This window comes from Poromitra crassiceps (genome assembly GCF_964638095.1).
Source record: "Poromitra crassiceps genome assembly, chromosome: 28".
Classification (NCBI taxonomy): domain Eukaryota; kingdom Metazoa; phylum Chordata; class Actinopteri; order Beryciformes; family Melamphaidae; genus Poromitra; species Poromitra crassiceps.
Genome location: NC_139651.1, coordinates 5,667,375 through 5,683,337, shown reverse-complemented (window position 1 = coordinate 5,683,337; position 15,963 = coordinate 5,667,375). Strand labels below are relative to the sequence as shown.

General features: G+C 46.5%; 1 protein-coding gene across 1 annotated transcript in view; it reads left to right on the top strand.

Moving 5' to 3' along the window:
• Window positions 1–222: 222 nt before the first annotated feature.
• The window catches only part of adamts17 (ADAM metallopeptidase with thrombospondin type 1 motif, 17), a gene marked incomplete at its 5' end in the record, with an annotated part of 135,570 nt that continues 119,829 nt past the window's right edge, over window positions 223–15,963 (top strand). Inside the window, 3 exons of the mRNA XM_083662099.1 lie at window positions 223–286; window positions 663–1,045; window positions 9,465–9,660. Of these exons, the coding sequence (XP_083518225.1) occupies window positions 223–286; window positions 663–1,045; window positions 9,465–9,660 (643 nt within the window). The remainder of the gene's footprint in view (window positions 287–662; window positions 1,046–9,464; window positions 9,661–15,963) is intronic.

Here is a 15,963-nt window from a genome sequence, read left to right as displayed (position 1 = left end):
ATTTGTTAGTCTATCCGCCTGTGTACCAATCAGGCGTCCGCAGAGGCGGGGATTGGGCTGCGGGAGGCGTGTCCATAGCTACAAATTGACTCCAGGCTGAATCACAGCAACTTCTCCAACTTTAGGAAAAGTTGCTTAGTCCGCTCTCAGTGCTTTGCAAAGCGCTTCACCCCCTCACAGTCCTCCCTTTACAGATAGCACACCGTGCTGCTTGGCTTTATCATGCATGACAGCCATGTTATCCAGCTTGTCCTGCTGCTCTCCCTGCTCTGCATCGGATTGACTGGTGAGTACTGGGGTTTACGCATGGGTTATATACGCTTTGTACGTCTGATTCACAGCTGCGCTTTGACTTAAGTCATTCATTTCCCCCAGTCAAAGAAGGAATTGATTTCAAAACACTCAAATATAGTCAATATTGGGGACACGGTTTCCTCCTGTATGTGATACTTTGGCACTGGCTATATTGAGTAATCAATGGCGTAATGGCTTGCACACTATTCCTAATTGGTGTTGCCTGCTTGCAGATCCAGCTCTCAAGTTTTTAGTCACGCAGCAGACAGTTCAAGCAGTTCACCAAGTCAGAGAAGAAGGCAACTTTTTTTGTGCTCGCTTCTGATGTTGAGCTGTCCCACTCACTCACTCCCTCCTCACACACACAGCCCAGTCCGGAGAGCTGGAGACGGATGAAGTGGTTCCCAGGCTGCTGTCCGGACAGGAGGCGCACCTGTCCCGGCGCAGAGCCCGGCGCTCTCCGCACGAGAGCCGGGGGAGAGAGGAGGACAGCTCCCTGCAGCAGGACGCCCCGCCGGGGGGAGAGGAGGAGGACAGCTTGGTGCTGGCGCTGCCCGCTTTCGGCAGGACCCTCCGCTTGGAGCTGAGGCGGGACGACGCGTTCCTCTCCGCGGACTTCGCGGTGGAGGAGAGGCGCGGGGACCAGAGCGCAAAGGTGACCCGCCTCTCCCCGGAGCGCCTGTGCTTCTACTCGGGATGGATTGTCAACCACACGGACTCTCTGGCGTCACTCAGCACCTGCGGCGGGCTGGTAAATGTCCCAATCTTCAGTTTCTTGATGTTTATATTATTTTATTTGACTTTTTATTATATTATATTATATTTTTTATTTCACAACAGATAGCAGTTTAGACCAGTGGTTCTCAACGTGGGGGTCCGGGGACCACCAGGGCTCCTTGAGGGGGTTCACCATTATTTAATTTACAAGAAGTTAACAACACCATTAGAGAATGACAGAATGTAGATGAATGACTGTTTTGGTCATAGCTTCAGTGTTATCGCTCTACCTACAGATAGTCATGGAGTTCTGGATAAAATGCTATCAAAAAATAAGTAGCTATAACGCTAAATTTGGGTCTGTGAGACAAAATCTCATCGAATGGCGGTCCATAATGCACTAAATGATGGGTCCATTGTTGAGAATCACTGATTTAGATTCTAATTAACAGGGCAGCAGGCTGGACTAATTGGTTCCACCCCTTCCTCCAACAGGATGGTCAGGGTTCAAAGCAAGCCGTATAGGAAATGCGTATAAACTGCACGTGAAATTGGACTTTTGCAGCCTTTTGCAGCACGCATGTTGAAAGTGTAATACCGTGGTATTTGTACGAGATTCGGTGAGATCAAGTCGGTTCGCGAGCGTGAAAAATCCCCCCTGCTGGAGTGCCCTGGAGCCAGACTGAGCCTAATTGTACATCATGCAGCTAAATGCAGCTAAATTGTACTTGAAGTGGCCCTTGGTATAGAAGAAGGCACGACAAGGTAATAACTTGTATTGGTTAATTAACCAGAGGGCCCGGGTTCAAAGCCCCTCACGCTGCTGAAGTGCCCTTGAGCGTGACACTGGATCCCTGCCAGCTCCAGGGCTGCAAATGAGCGTGACCTTTTGACCTCTTTGTGAAAAAGGGGGGCGGGGAGGGGGGGCATGAGAAAATACAAAATTCCCTACAGGCAGCAGAAGACCGCAACACCACATTAGGTTAGATAGTGCTGTTTTACAGAGCAAATGCACAGTGTGTGTGTGCAGGTATCTGTAGGGCTTCAGTGTCCTGCTCATGGGCACTCCCGCAGGCTGGATACTTGCTGAAGCCGGGTCTTGATTGCTATCTGTAACCACTGTGTTGTTGCCTCATCTGTTATTATAGTCTCTATGCCAGTGGTTGTCAAACCTTTTTTCATGTCAAGGAGGACCCCTAAACTGACCCAAATGAGTTCACAGACCCCCATTTGATCAGATTTTGTCCCGGGGTCCCCCATCTGATACAGATCTTTGCTTACATGTTTGATTGCAGAAAGTGTATGAGACCATGACCAACATAGTCCTATTATACATTCTGTCATTGTGTTACTTATGGATGGAATTATAGGGGAAATAAATGGTCCCCCTTTTTGCTGGGGACCCCCTGGAACCCCCTCAAGGATCCCTGCGGGAAGGGGGGGGGGGCCCTCTTTTAGAACCACTGCTCTATGCATATGTTAATTTAGGCATGATGCTTTGATCCAGAGCGATCTACAATGAGTGAGCAGGTAAGGTTCTTGCTCAAGGACACTTTGGCAGGACACATGAGTGAGTGCTTGATAGATAGAAACAACATAAACTGAGACCTCTAACTGTCTGTAACCCAGGGGTTCTCAAAGTGGGCAAACTGAGGAATAGTTTAATTTCACTATAATGCAGTTCACTAGGAATGATCCCCGTTAGAGAATATACAAGGAGTACTTTCATTCTCTTAGTCTTAGTCTTAGTCTTAGTCTTAGTCACTATAGTCTTCCCATAGTGGGGTCCGTGGGGTCTAATGTGTGCGTCTGTTTGGGTGGCCAAGTGAATTGAATCATTCCCAGTTTCCCAGTTCACTCCAGTCTCTCCTACTGAGCTGGAATCAAGCTGTGGCCAGCCAGCCAATCAGCTCTCTTACAGCATGACAGCCAGGAGAGGGAGGTCGCGCACACGCACGCACGCACACGCACGCACGCACGCACGCACGCACGCACGCACGCACGCACGCGCGCGCGCGCACGCACACACACACACACACACACACACACACACACACACACACACACACACACACACACACACACACACACACACACACACACACACACACACACACCAAACTTACCAAATACCAAAGGAGTTTGTTTTTTGAACATTTTTTAATCTTATATCCATTCATGGGAGCTAACCAGGTCAGGCGTGGTGACAGCTATGACAGGACAAAGTCTTCACCCTTCCCCATACAGAAAAGAGTAGTTAACATTCAGTTTACATAGGCTACAGTATAGCTTTTTTCGTAGTTAACTACTTTGGGTCATGTAGTTTAGGTAGTTAATTACAAACTACATTTCCCTAGTATTCTCACTGGCCACAGTCGTCATTTAATGACAATCACCTGCTCTTTGATTAAAATCGCCAAGATGTCTGTGATGGAATAGCCTAGTAAGCCTACTACTATGACTTTCCAGATTCCACCTCAACAACTGCTCCCTATGCTCTCCTTAAAACACATCGTCAGGCTGCCTAAGTGAGGATTGGCGTGCCCTAGTCTCTAAATCAAACACACCCACCTACACTTACCCAGTGCAGTTCAGTTGTACACTACCTCCATGTAACAATGTGAGATTCCAGACTCGGATTGTGATCATTTCCCGTGATGTAGTTTGGATGTAGTTTAACTACTTTTTGAAAGTAGTTTTAGTTTGACAAAATATGAGCTATGAGCTATGAGCTATGAGCAAGTTATGAGAGTAGTTAAAGGAACACTCCGCCGATTTTCATCCAGCTTTCTATCATCAGTAGTATATCCGAAAAACTGTAAACAGTTTAGTTTGACAGTTATTGAGAGTTGATTTGAGTTCAGTTGTGGACCAGCGATGTCATTCATGCACTGAATGACATCACTGGTCCACAACTTCACTCAAATCAGCTCTCAATAACTGTCAAACTAAATGAATGCCTGCAAAACTGTTTACCGTTTTCAGATATACTACTAATGATACTAAAGCTGGCCGCTGGTGTTGTATTTTGTAAGTTGTATTTTAACTTTCCATTGTGATGTAATAGTTTGGTAAAGCACAGTTTTTTTTTTTACTTCTCCAACACTGACAGAAGCACACACCTCTCAGCGCCATGTGTTAGGGCTGACTGGCTGCTGGCCTGTGTGTGACAGTGATCTGGAGCAGGCTGCGGGTAACACTATCCAGCAGGCCCTGCAGGCGCAGTGCCTTCAGTCACCCCCGCGTGTCGGCGCGCGACACATGCCGTCACGTCAGCTCCTCAGTGTGGCACAGTGGCACCGCAGGCACTTTATTTATGCTGTTTAAATCATAGGTTGTTCTTGGCTGAGGTTCAGGTCAAACAAAGTGTGTGTGTGCGTGTGTGTGTGTGTGTGTGTGTGTGTGTGTGTGTGTGTGTGTGTGTGTGTGTGTGTGTGTGTGTGTGTGTGTGTGTGTGTGTGTGTGTGTGTGTGTGTGTGTGTGTGTGTGTGTGTGTGTCTGTGTGGTAGCTGAAATGAGAGGCCAGTTGGACAAATTGGCTGGTATTTGTGCGTTCAACACGACACGTCTGATTGGAGCAGCAGAGTTTGAAGCTTGGCTCCATTCCAGACTAAGACACAAACCAGCACTTTGGCTGCCTAGTGGCCGCCATGATCGCTGTGACATGTTCAACATATTAAGCGCTAATGCTAATAAGCTAATTAAATGAGGCGATTAGGCAATGATTATACAGTCGTAATTAGCAAAGGTTGCTTTGTCAACATACTTGTTTTCACGTAACACACGGGCAGCATTCATGTGAACTCCGTATCTTAAAGCATAAGGAGTACTAGTCGTGTCAAGAAAATCAGTTTCCCCCCATTAATTCAATTCAATTCAATTTATTGTTGTCCACAATGTGGAAATTTGTCTTTGGCTTCACAGGTTTGCTTGCACACATGAAAAGTACAGTACACAGCACAGTACACAGCACAGGAAATGATAGGGTACATAATACAACATATAACAAGACAACAGGACAACAGCACATTACAGACAGTGATAACGGACATGGTTCTGATGTGGATGAGTCTGACGTTTATGAATTTAGCAGATTTATTGCGTTTGGTATGAAAGATTTTTTGTAGATATTCTTGGTTGCTGCAGGAACTCTATAGCGTCGTCCCGAGGGCAGTTTTGTGAACTCATTAAAAATATGCCACTTCTATGCAGCAAGGTTCTCCGACAGTGCTCAGACAGACAGGCAGACAGACAGACGGTGTGTGGGGGGTTATAGTGATTGTATTCACAGTTACCTGTCAACGATCATGTTTGTCATGTCATGTTGTCATGTCATGTTTGGTTGTCATGTCATGTTTGTCATGTTTGAATGTCATGTTGTCATGTCATGTTGTCATGCCATGTTGTCATGGTAAATGGTGAATGGCCTGCATTTATATAGCAGTTTTATCCAAAGCGCTTTACAATCAGTAGGTACATTCACCCATTCATACACCGACGGAGGCAAGCTACCACGCAGGGTGCTGGCGCACCATCAGGAACAATTTTGGGGTTCAGTATCTTCCCCAAGGACACTTCGACATGCAGACTGGAGGAGGCGGGAATCGAACCACCGACCTCTTTTATCCAAAGCGATTAGTGGACCACCCGCTCTACCTCCTGAGCTACAGCCGCCCCTTGTCATGTTTGTGAAACTTCCACCATGGCAGCTTTGATCATTGCAGCAGCGACATTTGAAGCTTGGCTCGCTCCCACACTTTGATGGAGGCAGTGTGTGATGGCTATAAAGCTTCAAGCATCCACCACTGGAAAAGGCATTATATATTAAAAGATTGATATTGGCATTTACTAATCGATATCAGTTCCTTCAAATCAATATCGATACGATATCGATATATCGTGTGTTTTTTTTAACCCAGCCTTAGTTGCGATATACAGTAGCTCTCTCTCTCTCCGCCGTACCACAGCTAATGCTTATGTATAGTATCATGTCTCCATGTTTGTGGAGCTGTAGAACGACTGTAATCTGTCCTCCAGTCCACCATGTGATGCTGCGTCACAGAGTTTGTTGGCCCCAGGGGGCTCAGCTGGGAGCAGGATGCCTGCAGGGAGGCCGGAGCCACACACTGGAGCAGCCTTTAGCTCCTGCTGCTGCTGCTGCTGCTGTGTTTTATGGCATACCACACATTATTCAGAGCGGCCCCGCACACAGCAGCCCACACTCAGTGGCAGCTACCATTGTGCTGTCGCGTCGTGCCACTGTTTACCGCTGCTGCTATTGTTGTTGTTGTTGTTGTTATTGTGGCGGTCGCGTCAAAAGCTCGCAAAATCTAGCTTCGGAAGGTGGAAATAGAAAACCAACTGTTGTACAGGTAGAAAAAACAAACTGGAGGGTGTCTTTAATTTAAACCCATCTCTCACACATACAGCCTCTTTTTTTTTAGCTTTTTCCAGTGATGGCAGTTTTTTTTAAAAAAGTGGTCATCTTTGAGATCTTTGCGTGTTTGATGTTCTCCTTCTCCATCTTTGTTGCTCGGTCTTCATCGCTGTGGTATTTCTGCACCGGTCAATCACACAGTTCAGGTTCAAGAGTTTAACAGTCTTTATTGCCCTATGTAACATGTACAATGGAATTGACTCCCCTCTCTCGCTGCCACAGTACTGCAAATATAGATTCCCAACAATATAATCAAAGTATGTACACAACAGTAAAGGTATCTAAGTTAGGGTTATCAATCATATCTCGATATTCATATGCTGAATGGCAATGCACAGTATATATGTGTTTTCTATGAAGTGGACTTAAATGTTCCGTTATAAGTCAAAGCCAAATGGGAGATATATTACAATATTTTTCACCAAATACTACAATATCGATATTGTGACAATAAAGATTGGTGCTTTCACAAAATATTTGCACAATGAGATTTTTGGTAAATAATAATCATCAGTAATGTGGATATGATGTCTAAGTGGGTAGAGGCAAATAATACAACAGTCTGGTAAGCTCAGAACATTACATCACTTTACTGTAATGCAGCCTTTAAAACCAGGATAAGACAACACTTAGGCCATAATCACGATATTACGATATCCAAAATCTAAGGCGATATCTTATGTCATATCACAATATCAATATCAATATAAATGTAATAAATGGAAAAGCTTACGACAGACAGTAGAAAAATTGACATTTATTTATATGAAAATGTTGCCAATTACTACTCTAATACAGGGGTTTTCATTGGTTTATTATGTGTTGGGTGAAGTTCATGACCCTCTAGGGGCCATGAAACCTCTTTAAAATGTGTTTAAAAGTTTCAGAAATGCTTCTGGACTTGTGAAAACTTCACTGTGTGCAGATATACAAATGGCAAATTGCCTGCATTTATATAGCGCTTTTATCCAAAGCGCTTTACAGTCAGTAGGTACATTCACCCATTCACACAACGATGGCAGCAAGCCTCCACGCAGGGTGCTGGAACACCATCGGGAGCAATTTGGGGTTCGGTATCTTGCCCAAGGGCACTTCGACACGCAGACTGGAGGAGGCGGGGATCGAACCACCGACCGTGTGTGTGTGTGTGTGTGTGTGTGTGTGTGTGTGTGTGTGTGTGTGTGTGTGTGTGTGTGTGTGTGTGTGTGTGTGTGTGTGTGTGTGTGTGTGTGTGTGTGTGTGTGTGTGTGTGTGTGTGTGCGCGCACGCGTGCGTGTGTGCATACAAGATGTTCTACTAAGCGAGCAGCCGGCAGCAGTCATCCTTCAGTCAGTCTCTCTGTTGTCAGAAATACATCTCATAAAATATTTTTGTGAATGAGTGTGTGGAACCCCTGCTGCTACTGTTGATGTTTTCATAACCTCAGGTCATTGTGAGGCTTATCCTCCAACACAAAGTGGTGGGCCGTTGCCATAGGAACAGTACGCTCCCTGATAGTAGCAGGGATGGCTTGTGAACAGAGTTGGGAAAGGTACTGTAGTGTGTACACACATTCTTTACTTACTGTAAGTAGAAGTACAGTAACTTGTGTCACAAAAGACTGGTGAATGTAGAAGTACTGATTCAACTTAATAAAAAAAAAAAAATGTAATGTATTTCTACCGGCTGTTTCTGTGCATAGCTAACTCACGTCATATTAATATCCCTTACAGAAAAAACACATGAGGTTCACATGTGTCCACATGTTTCACCACGTGTCCACATGTGGTGAAACATGTGGACACATTTCACATGTGAAACATGTGAAACCCATGGGAAGCGTGTGGTTTTGGAACATTTTCACATGTGGAAAACATGTTATAACATGTGATAACATGTATTGCCACATGTTGTATGGCAACATGTTTTCCACATGTGGAAAACAACATTTACATGGGTTTCACATGTAATCACATAGGTTTCACATGTAATCACATGGGAATTTACATGGGTTTCACACATTTCACATGTGAAAACGTTCCAAAACCACACACTTCCCATGGGCAAAGCACATGTTTCACGTGTTCCACATGTGTTTCACATGTGAAATTTAACATGTTTTCACATGTGAAATTTAACATGTTTTCACATGTGAAATTTAACATGTTTTCACATGTGAAAACATGTGTGAAAGCTGGGAGAGCGTGAGACACGAGAGACAGACAAACATTACATCGTTTCTGTCCGTCGTGCATGAAACTAAAGTAACTAGCCTGTTTTGAAAATGTAAGAAGTAGAAAGTACAGATATTTGTGTTAAAATGTAAAAGGAAAGATTTGTCAGAAAAATAAATAAATAAATACTCTGTAAAAGTACAGATACCTAAGTACAGTAACAAAGTATTTGTACTTAGTTACAGTTACTTCCCATCTCTGCTTGTTAATGTCCTGTGAAGTGGTTTTCACAGGCCTGCTGCCAGATGTACCTTTACAACACCGCCATGAATCCTGACCTAATGTTATGGTGCTCTCCCTTCACCCCGGCTTGATTCATGTACGGAGTGTGTGTCTCTCTGTGCACGTGTCAGGGGATGAAAGAGCACACACACACACACACACACGCACACACACACACACACACGCACACACACACACACACACACACACACACACACACACACACACACACACACACACACACACACACTCAAATATAAAACAGAAACGGCATAGAAAAAATATTTTCTTTAAATCCGCGTTTTCACCCCAACGTTTTGGTCCAAGTGAAATGTCATGTGGTCTCCCCTGTTTCTCTGAACCGTTTGGTTTGAACAAGTAAAACTATTTTTATAAGCATTTTACAAAACGTCTATGGGAAAATAAATGGCGGATGAAAATCTCTGGTACAGTGCTGAAGCAGGAAGTAGGCGGTCACCTTGCCTCTCTATTGTGTCTACCTCATTACTACAACAGCTCGATTTCCCCATGGAGGATGTGTAACATATGGCCTGGTTTGCCCTGTGTGTTTCCCTGCACAGACCGGGCTGGTCCAGCTCGGGGAGGACAGCCTGTTCATCCAGCCTGTGGGGGAGAACGATCCGTCCCAGTCCTTCTCTGGCCTGAAGCACCGGCTGGTCCGACAGCCACGCTCGGCTAGGACCGCTCCCACTCCAGCTCCAGTGGCGCACCATACCAACGCCACTGACCAGCGCCGCTACTGTGCTACTGTCCAAGGTGAGTGAGAGTACTGTGCTACTGTCCAAGGTGAGTGAGAGTACTGTGCTACTGTCCAAGGTGAGTGAGAGTACTGTGCTACTGTACAAGGTGAGTGAGAGTACTGTGCTACTGTACAAGATGAGTGAGAGTACTGTGCTACTGTACAAGGTGAGTGAGAGTACTGTGCTACTGTACAAGGTGAGTGAGAGTACTATGGTACTGTACAAGGTGAGTGAGAGTACTATGGTACTGTACAAGGTGAGTGAGAGTACTGTGCTACTGTACAAGATGAGTGAGAGTACTGTGCTACTGTACAAGGTGAGTGAGAGTACTATGGTACTGTACAAGGTGAGTGAGAGTACTATGGTACTGTACAAGGTGAGTGAGAGTACTGTGGTGCTGTACAAGGTGAGTGAGAGTACTGTGGTGCTGTACAAGGTGAGTGAGAGTACTATGGTACTGTACAAGGTGAGTGAGAGTACTGTGGTGCTGTACAAGGTGAGTGAGAGTACTGTGGTTCTGTACAAGGTGAGTGAGAGTACTGTGCTACTGTACAAGGTGAGTGAGAGTACTGTGCTACTGTACAAGGTGAGTACTGTGCTACTGTACAAGGTGAGTGAGAGTACTGTGCTACTGTACAAGGTGAGTACTGTGCTACTGTACAAGGTGAGTGAGAGTACTGTGCTACTGTACAAGGTGAGTGTGCATACTGTGGTACTGTACATTGTGAGTACTGTGGTACTGTACATTGTGAGTACTGTGCTGCTGTCCAAGGTGAGTGGGAGTACTGTGCTGTACAATGGAAGCGAAATTCTGGATTAAATACTTACTAACAGTATTGGTCTTCAAAAACCACCCCCTCTGCTGATCTGGAGAGAGGTGTAGGCTAGCTGCTTCCTCCGATACATGTGCAGTCAGTCGCCAGCCGCTTCTTTTCACCTGACAGCGAGGAGTTTCACCGGCAGGACGTAGCGCATGGGAGTTATCCCATCCCCCCCGTACAGACGCCCCGACCAATCAGAGGAGACCCTATAGTGCAGTGACCAGGACACATATACCATTAATCCGGCTTTTCCCACCAGCAGACACGGCCAATTGTGCCTACATGGACGCCCGACCAGTAACACGGGGTCTCGAACCCGGGACTGTTGGGTAGGCAAGGAATCTGCTTGAACGAACGACCGTCTGCCTCTCTCTCTCTCTCTCTCCGCCCCTCCTGGCTGAAGCGGGGGGCAGTCGTCTCGTCTGCCTCTGTCTCCGCCCTCCTGGCTGAATTGGGGGCAGTTGAACATCCCGGGGAAGCAGCAGTAATAAATCATAGGTTCCAGAGCAGCATTTACGGGGTATCTCCCCCTGCTTTGATGTGCATTCAGCTCCTCAGTGTGTTGTAAGAGCGGCTGTGTGGAATGCAGATGTTTCCTTATTTAATGTGAATCTCCCCTCTGCAACCTTCTTGTTGGAACCTGCTGCTGCTGGGGCTCCTCGCTCGCTCGCTGCTACCTACCGCTATCTAACACAGAGCCACCGTCTCTCTCTCTCTCTGTCTCTCTCTCTGTGTCTCTCTGTGTGTCTCTGTCTCTCTCTCTCTCTCTCTCTGTCTCTCTCTGTCTCTCTCTGTCTCTCTCTCTGTCTCTGTGTGTGTGTGTGTGTGTGTGTGTCTCTCTCTCTCTCTCTCTCTCTCTCTCTGTGTCTCTGTGTGTCTCTGTGTGTCTCTCTCTCTCTCTCTCTCTCTCTCTGTGTCTCTCTGTGTGTGTCTCTCTCTCTCTCTGTCTCTGGGTGTCTCTCTCTCTCTCCGCTTTTACATGAATAATGTGAATATTTTTCTAACCCTCTTGGCGTCTCTTTGCCAAGATTATAGATCTTTCTAGTGAGAGGAATTCAACCCAGACAATTTCTTTCTTAAGTGGCAGAGCAAAAAGCCTTCTCTTGAAGCGAAGCCGTTTTTGATCGTCTGGAAACTCGTTAGGATCTCGATCTCGTCACAAACGCTAACGAGCAGCGAGGAAACGTTGTCACGGAAACGTTGCAATAGTTAATAGCAGATTGGACTTTTAGTTCTACAAACATTTCTTGGAGGCAGAAGTGCTCCGGAGGCAGAAACCATCTCATTGGTTGAGTTTAAACCTGAGTGGGCGGAGCCAGAGAGCAGCAGTAACATTAGACCAGACCAGTAGCATTAGACCAGACCAGTAACATTAGACCAGACCAGTAACATTAGACCAGTAGCATTAGACCAGTCAAAGCTAATTTTCTTCCGAGTTCCGAGGTGTCGTGAACGCAGAATAAGTTATAGGTTAGTTAGCCTACTTGACCTTTCAAGGTCAAACTAGCCATATTAGCTTGTTAGCCTAAACCACTGAAGTGTTGTCATTTTCATTGCGGCATTAAAACTGGTTCTCCACCTGCCTTAACAAATCTATATTAAATCCAAAGATCTTAGGCAAAATAGTTATCCTTTTACACACCTATTGATTTTCCCAGTAGCCCTTGACAAGGTCAGAATCCCTCATTTTGTGCAGAAAACATCCGTGGGCTAGGTAAGCTAGTTAGCCTGCTGATCTTCCAACATCATGACTGCCGTGGTCATGAATGAATGAACAAAGAAGTCATTTAAATGTAAACGAATGATTTATTTATATTATTACTAGAGTTCCTTATCTACCGTTCAAGTTTACCAGCTAAGCTAACTGCTCTGAACAACTGTGGCTCCACGGCTTCAGCCTTTCTTTGAGGTTGAACTGATTGTTTCTGCCTCCAGAGCAGCTATGTTTGTATAACTAAGAACCTGCTACTGTAAATAGTGAGGACCAGAGCCGTGTATATAGAAGAGTCGAGACATCTCCATTCACTCCAACGGACCAGTTTTTTTACTCTCAAGAGTTCCAGGAAGTAAGGTCCTGGATTAAGCAGCACTGTCGAGTTGCAGCAAAATGGACAGTTTGTGTTGTACTTTCATTTTTTTTTTTTTTTTTTTAAGAATCAAATTCTACATTATCAGCTTTATTTTAGCATTCAAAAGTAGCGCGAGACCCCTTCCCGGCTGTTCATTGGCTAACGAGTCACGCATTTCGGTCCTCCCGCTGACGCCACTCCTCTCTCTCTAAATTGCTCCGGTGGGGACATAGCAAAGCCCGCTCGAAAAACTCCTCCAGTCATTCATACCTTCTTTCTTGTGTCTCTCTGCGGAGAGACACAACAAGACGTCGAGCCGGGGTCCAAGTGTGCAGCAGCGTGCGCCCCGGTCCCCCGCGCGCGCGGCGGCGCTCGAAGCTGTCTCATGTTATCACGTTAGTTTGGGGAGACAATTAAAACCACACTCAGACTCTTTTCTCTCCCCACAATGTCTCCCCTGTGCGCGGTCATTAACCAGAACGGCTTGACCTTGAGAACTGGGCTGCACCCCCAAAAAAGTTACATAACACCACCCAAGGAAAAGACCACCGGCACTTTTGACAACCTGTATAAATAAATTCTTTCCATATGTTCATATCTGGGGCGCATGCAATAATTGAAACCTCCTCCTTGACGCAAAAAAAAAAAAGTGGAGAGTTTGGTTAAAAAAGGGGGGGTGGGGGGGGGGGGAAATGGCTCAGAGCCCCGTCTCTGTGTAGGCTGCTGTGTATGTGCCAGCTGTGCTGTACTGATCATGCTATGGCTGAGGCAAGCAGAGCTTTTCTCCAACGTTTTCATGTCACGAACTCGCAAATAACCTCACGTTTATAGAGCCTCCATTTTGATAAGCGTTATTCCCCGGCGAGCCCAGATGGGAAGATTTCTGTCTACACCCGCCGCCTCATACACCCTCTAATTGGGATCATTTTCGAGTGAATTCAAACTTTGCGAAGTTAAACTATTCCTTATTTTTTTTGCCGTGTGGGACCGCATTGGATCGCCTTAAAGGGAGGCCCTGGAACCCTCCTCCTCGGGGGGCACCCTCGGGTGGCCCTCGGTCGGACACCCGACTTTGAGAGCCGCACGGCGGTAGACTGAGGCAAATGTGTAAAAAGTGTATAAATGGGGAGGGTGTGTGAGCTTGCATCCTCCAATGCTGGACAGTGAAAGCGGTTCAGGTGGTTTTTGTGAGAGAGAGAGAGAGAGAGAGAGAGGCAGAGAGAGAGGCAGAGAGGAGAGAGGGAGAGGGAGGAGAGGGAGGGAGGGAGAGAGGGAGAGGCAGAGAGGGAGGGAGGGAGGAGAGGAGAGAGAGAGGGAGGGAGGGAGGAGAGAGAGAGAGAGAGAGAGGGAGAGGCAGAGAGGGAGAGAGAGAGAGGGAGGGAGGGAGGGAGGGAGAGAGAGAGGGAGAGAGAGGGAGGGAGAGAGAGAGGGAGAGGGAGGGAGGGAGGGAGAGATGGAAATGGAAATAGGAAATTCTTTCCTCTGCACTCACGTCTGCCGGAGTCTGGAGCTTAATAGGGTTCTGCCAGATCTCCTCCTTCCTCCTTTCCTTTCCTCCTCTCTTCCCCCTCGCCTCCTTTGTGTTTCATCTTGTCTCCTTTCCTCTTTCCTGCCGTGTTTGAAAGAGCACGAGAAGAATGTCCTATTTAAGTTGTGGTTACTTGGCTGACATTTGACTTCAAAGCCCCGCCTCCAGTCAGTGTTTCTACCTGTTTAATGCTTAATGTTCTTTTTTCAAAATGTTTCTATATTGCCTGGGTTCAGACCTTCCAATCCGCTCACTCCACTCAGTTGAGTTTTGGCTGCTTCTGCTCTGGCATCATGCATGATATGCAACAGCCATTTCCTCAGTTCAACAAATGATTAGCCAATCAGCGCCGAAGCGGACTCGCAATTAGCCAATCAGCGCCGAGGGAGACTGATGATTAGCCAATCAGCGCAGAGGGAGACTGATGATTAGGCAAACAGTGCCAATAAACAGCGCAACAGGTGGGACTACTGCTGTTGTCAAGTGCGCCGAGGAGAGGAGTAATAACAACAATGGCGGCTGCCATAGACAAGATAGACGCTGCTCTCTTCTCCTCTCTCCCTCCCCTCCCCTCCTCTCTTCCTCCTGTTTTCTCTTCTCCTCTCTCCACTCCTCTCCCCTCCGCTACTCTCCCATCTCCCTCTCCTCCCTCCTCTCCTCTGATCTCCTCTCTCCTCTCCCTCCTCTCCTCTCTCCTCTCCTCTCCCCTCCTCTCCTCTCCCATCTCCTCTCCCCCCTCCTCTCCTCTCCTCCCCCCTCCTCTCCTCTCTCCTCTCCCCTCCTCTCCTCTCTCCTCTCCCCTCCTCTCCTCTCTCCTCTCCCCTCCTCTCCTCTCTCCTCTCTCCTCTCCTCTCCTCTCCTCTCCTCCTCTGGGCGGCCAACTCCAAAGCTTCCATTTCCTCCCCCAAAACCACATGGTCTCTGGAGAGAGATGCAAACTGAGGCAGACTTTATATCCATTAAAAATCAGCTCCACGTCCTGAAGAATTCACAACACGACAAACGCACATGCACGCACGCGCACACGCGCACACACACACACACACACACACACACATATACGTGCGCACACACACACACGCACGCACGCACACACACACACACACACACACACACACACACACACACACACACACACACACACTCAAGCATTCTTCGTAGGCAGCAGGCCAGTCTGGCTGGATGGATGAAACTGTGTCATATTGCATAAGAGCCAGGAGGAGGAGAGAGCTATCTGAGAAGTGACTGAGCAGTGTTAGTGGATTTTACTTACTGACCACCAGACCCTGTTAGTTGTACATTAAAAATGCTAGTGAGTGTATAAGAAAAAAACACAATCAAAAAATGTTACATGAAGATCATGATTCACCATCTCTAAAACCCAGAGTATCCAGTCTGTACAAGCTTTCACTCTTGGTATAACGAACTAGTAATGGAAACAGCCAACTCGGTGGAGTGGGCCCAGGCAAGACAAAAGCAACAAAACAAGGAACTACCACCCACCCTACCTCTCCTTTTAAGATTGCATCGTTTCATAGAATTGTATGCTACCTGTCATTTTGTTAGAGTAGGTGTCATAGCTTCTATAATACTGTGTGGTGGAATTCTGTCTAATTATGCAAAGTTAACTGGTAGCGGTTGCAGGCTGTTGACATTTGAACCCATTTTGAGAGTTCAACACCCAAATTTTAGGTTTTCAGACATCATCTTAAATTGCTCCTGTGCTCAGATTATGCTGACCACACTTCCATAGTAAACAGCCACAGCAACCCAGCCTCCAAAAACCTGCTAACCACTGAGCAACGTCAGTTGCCGAAACATAACCCAAGTTGTTTTATTTGGGTGACGTTTTCAAATTAACCGACAGTGTAATATTGATCAATGATCAAATCATCTGATAT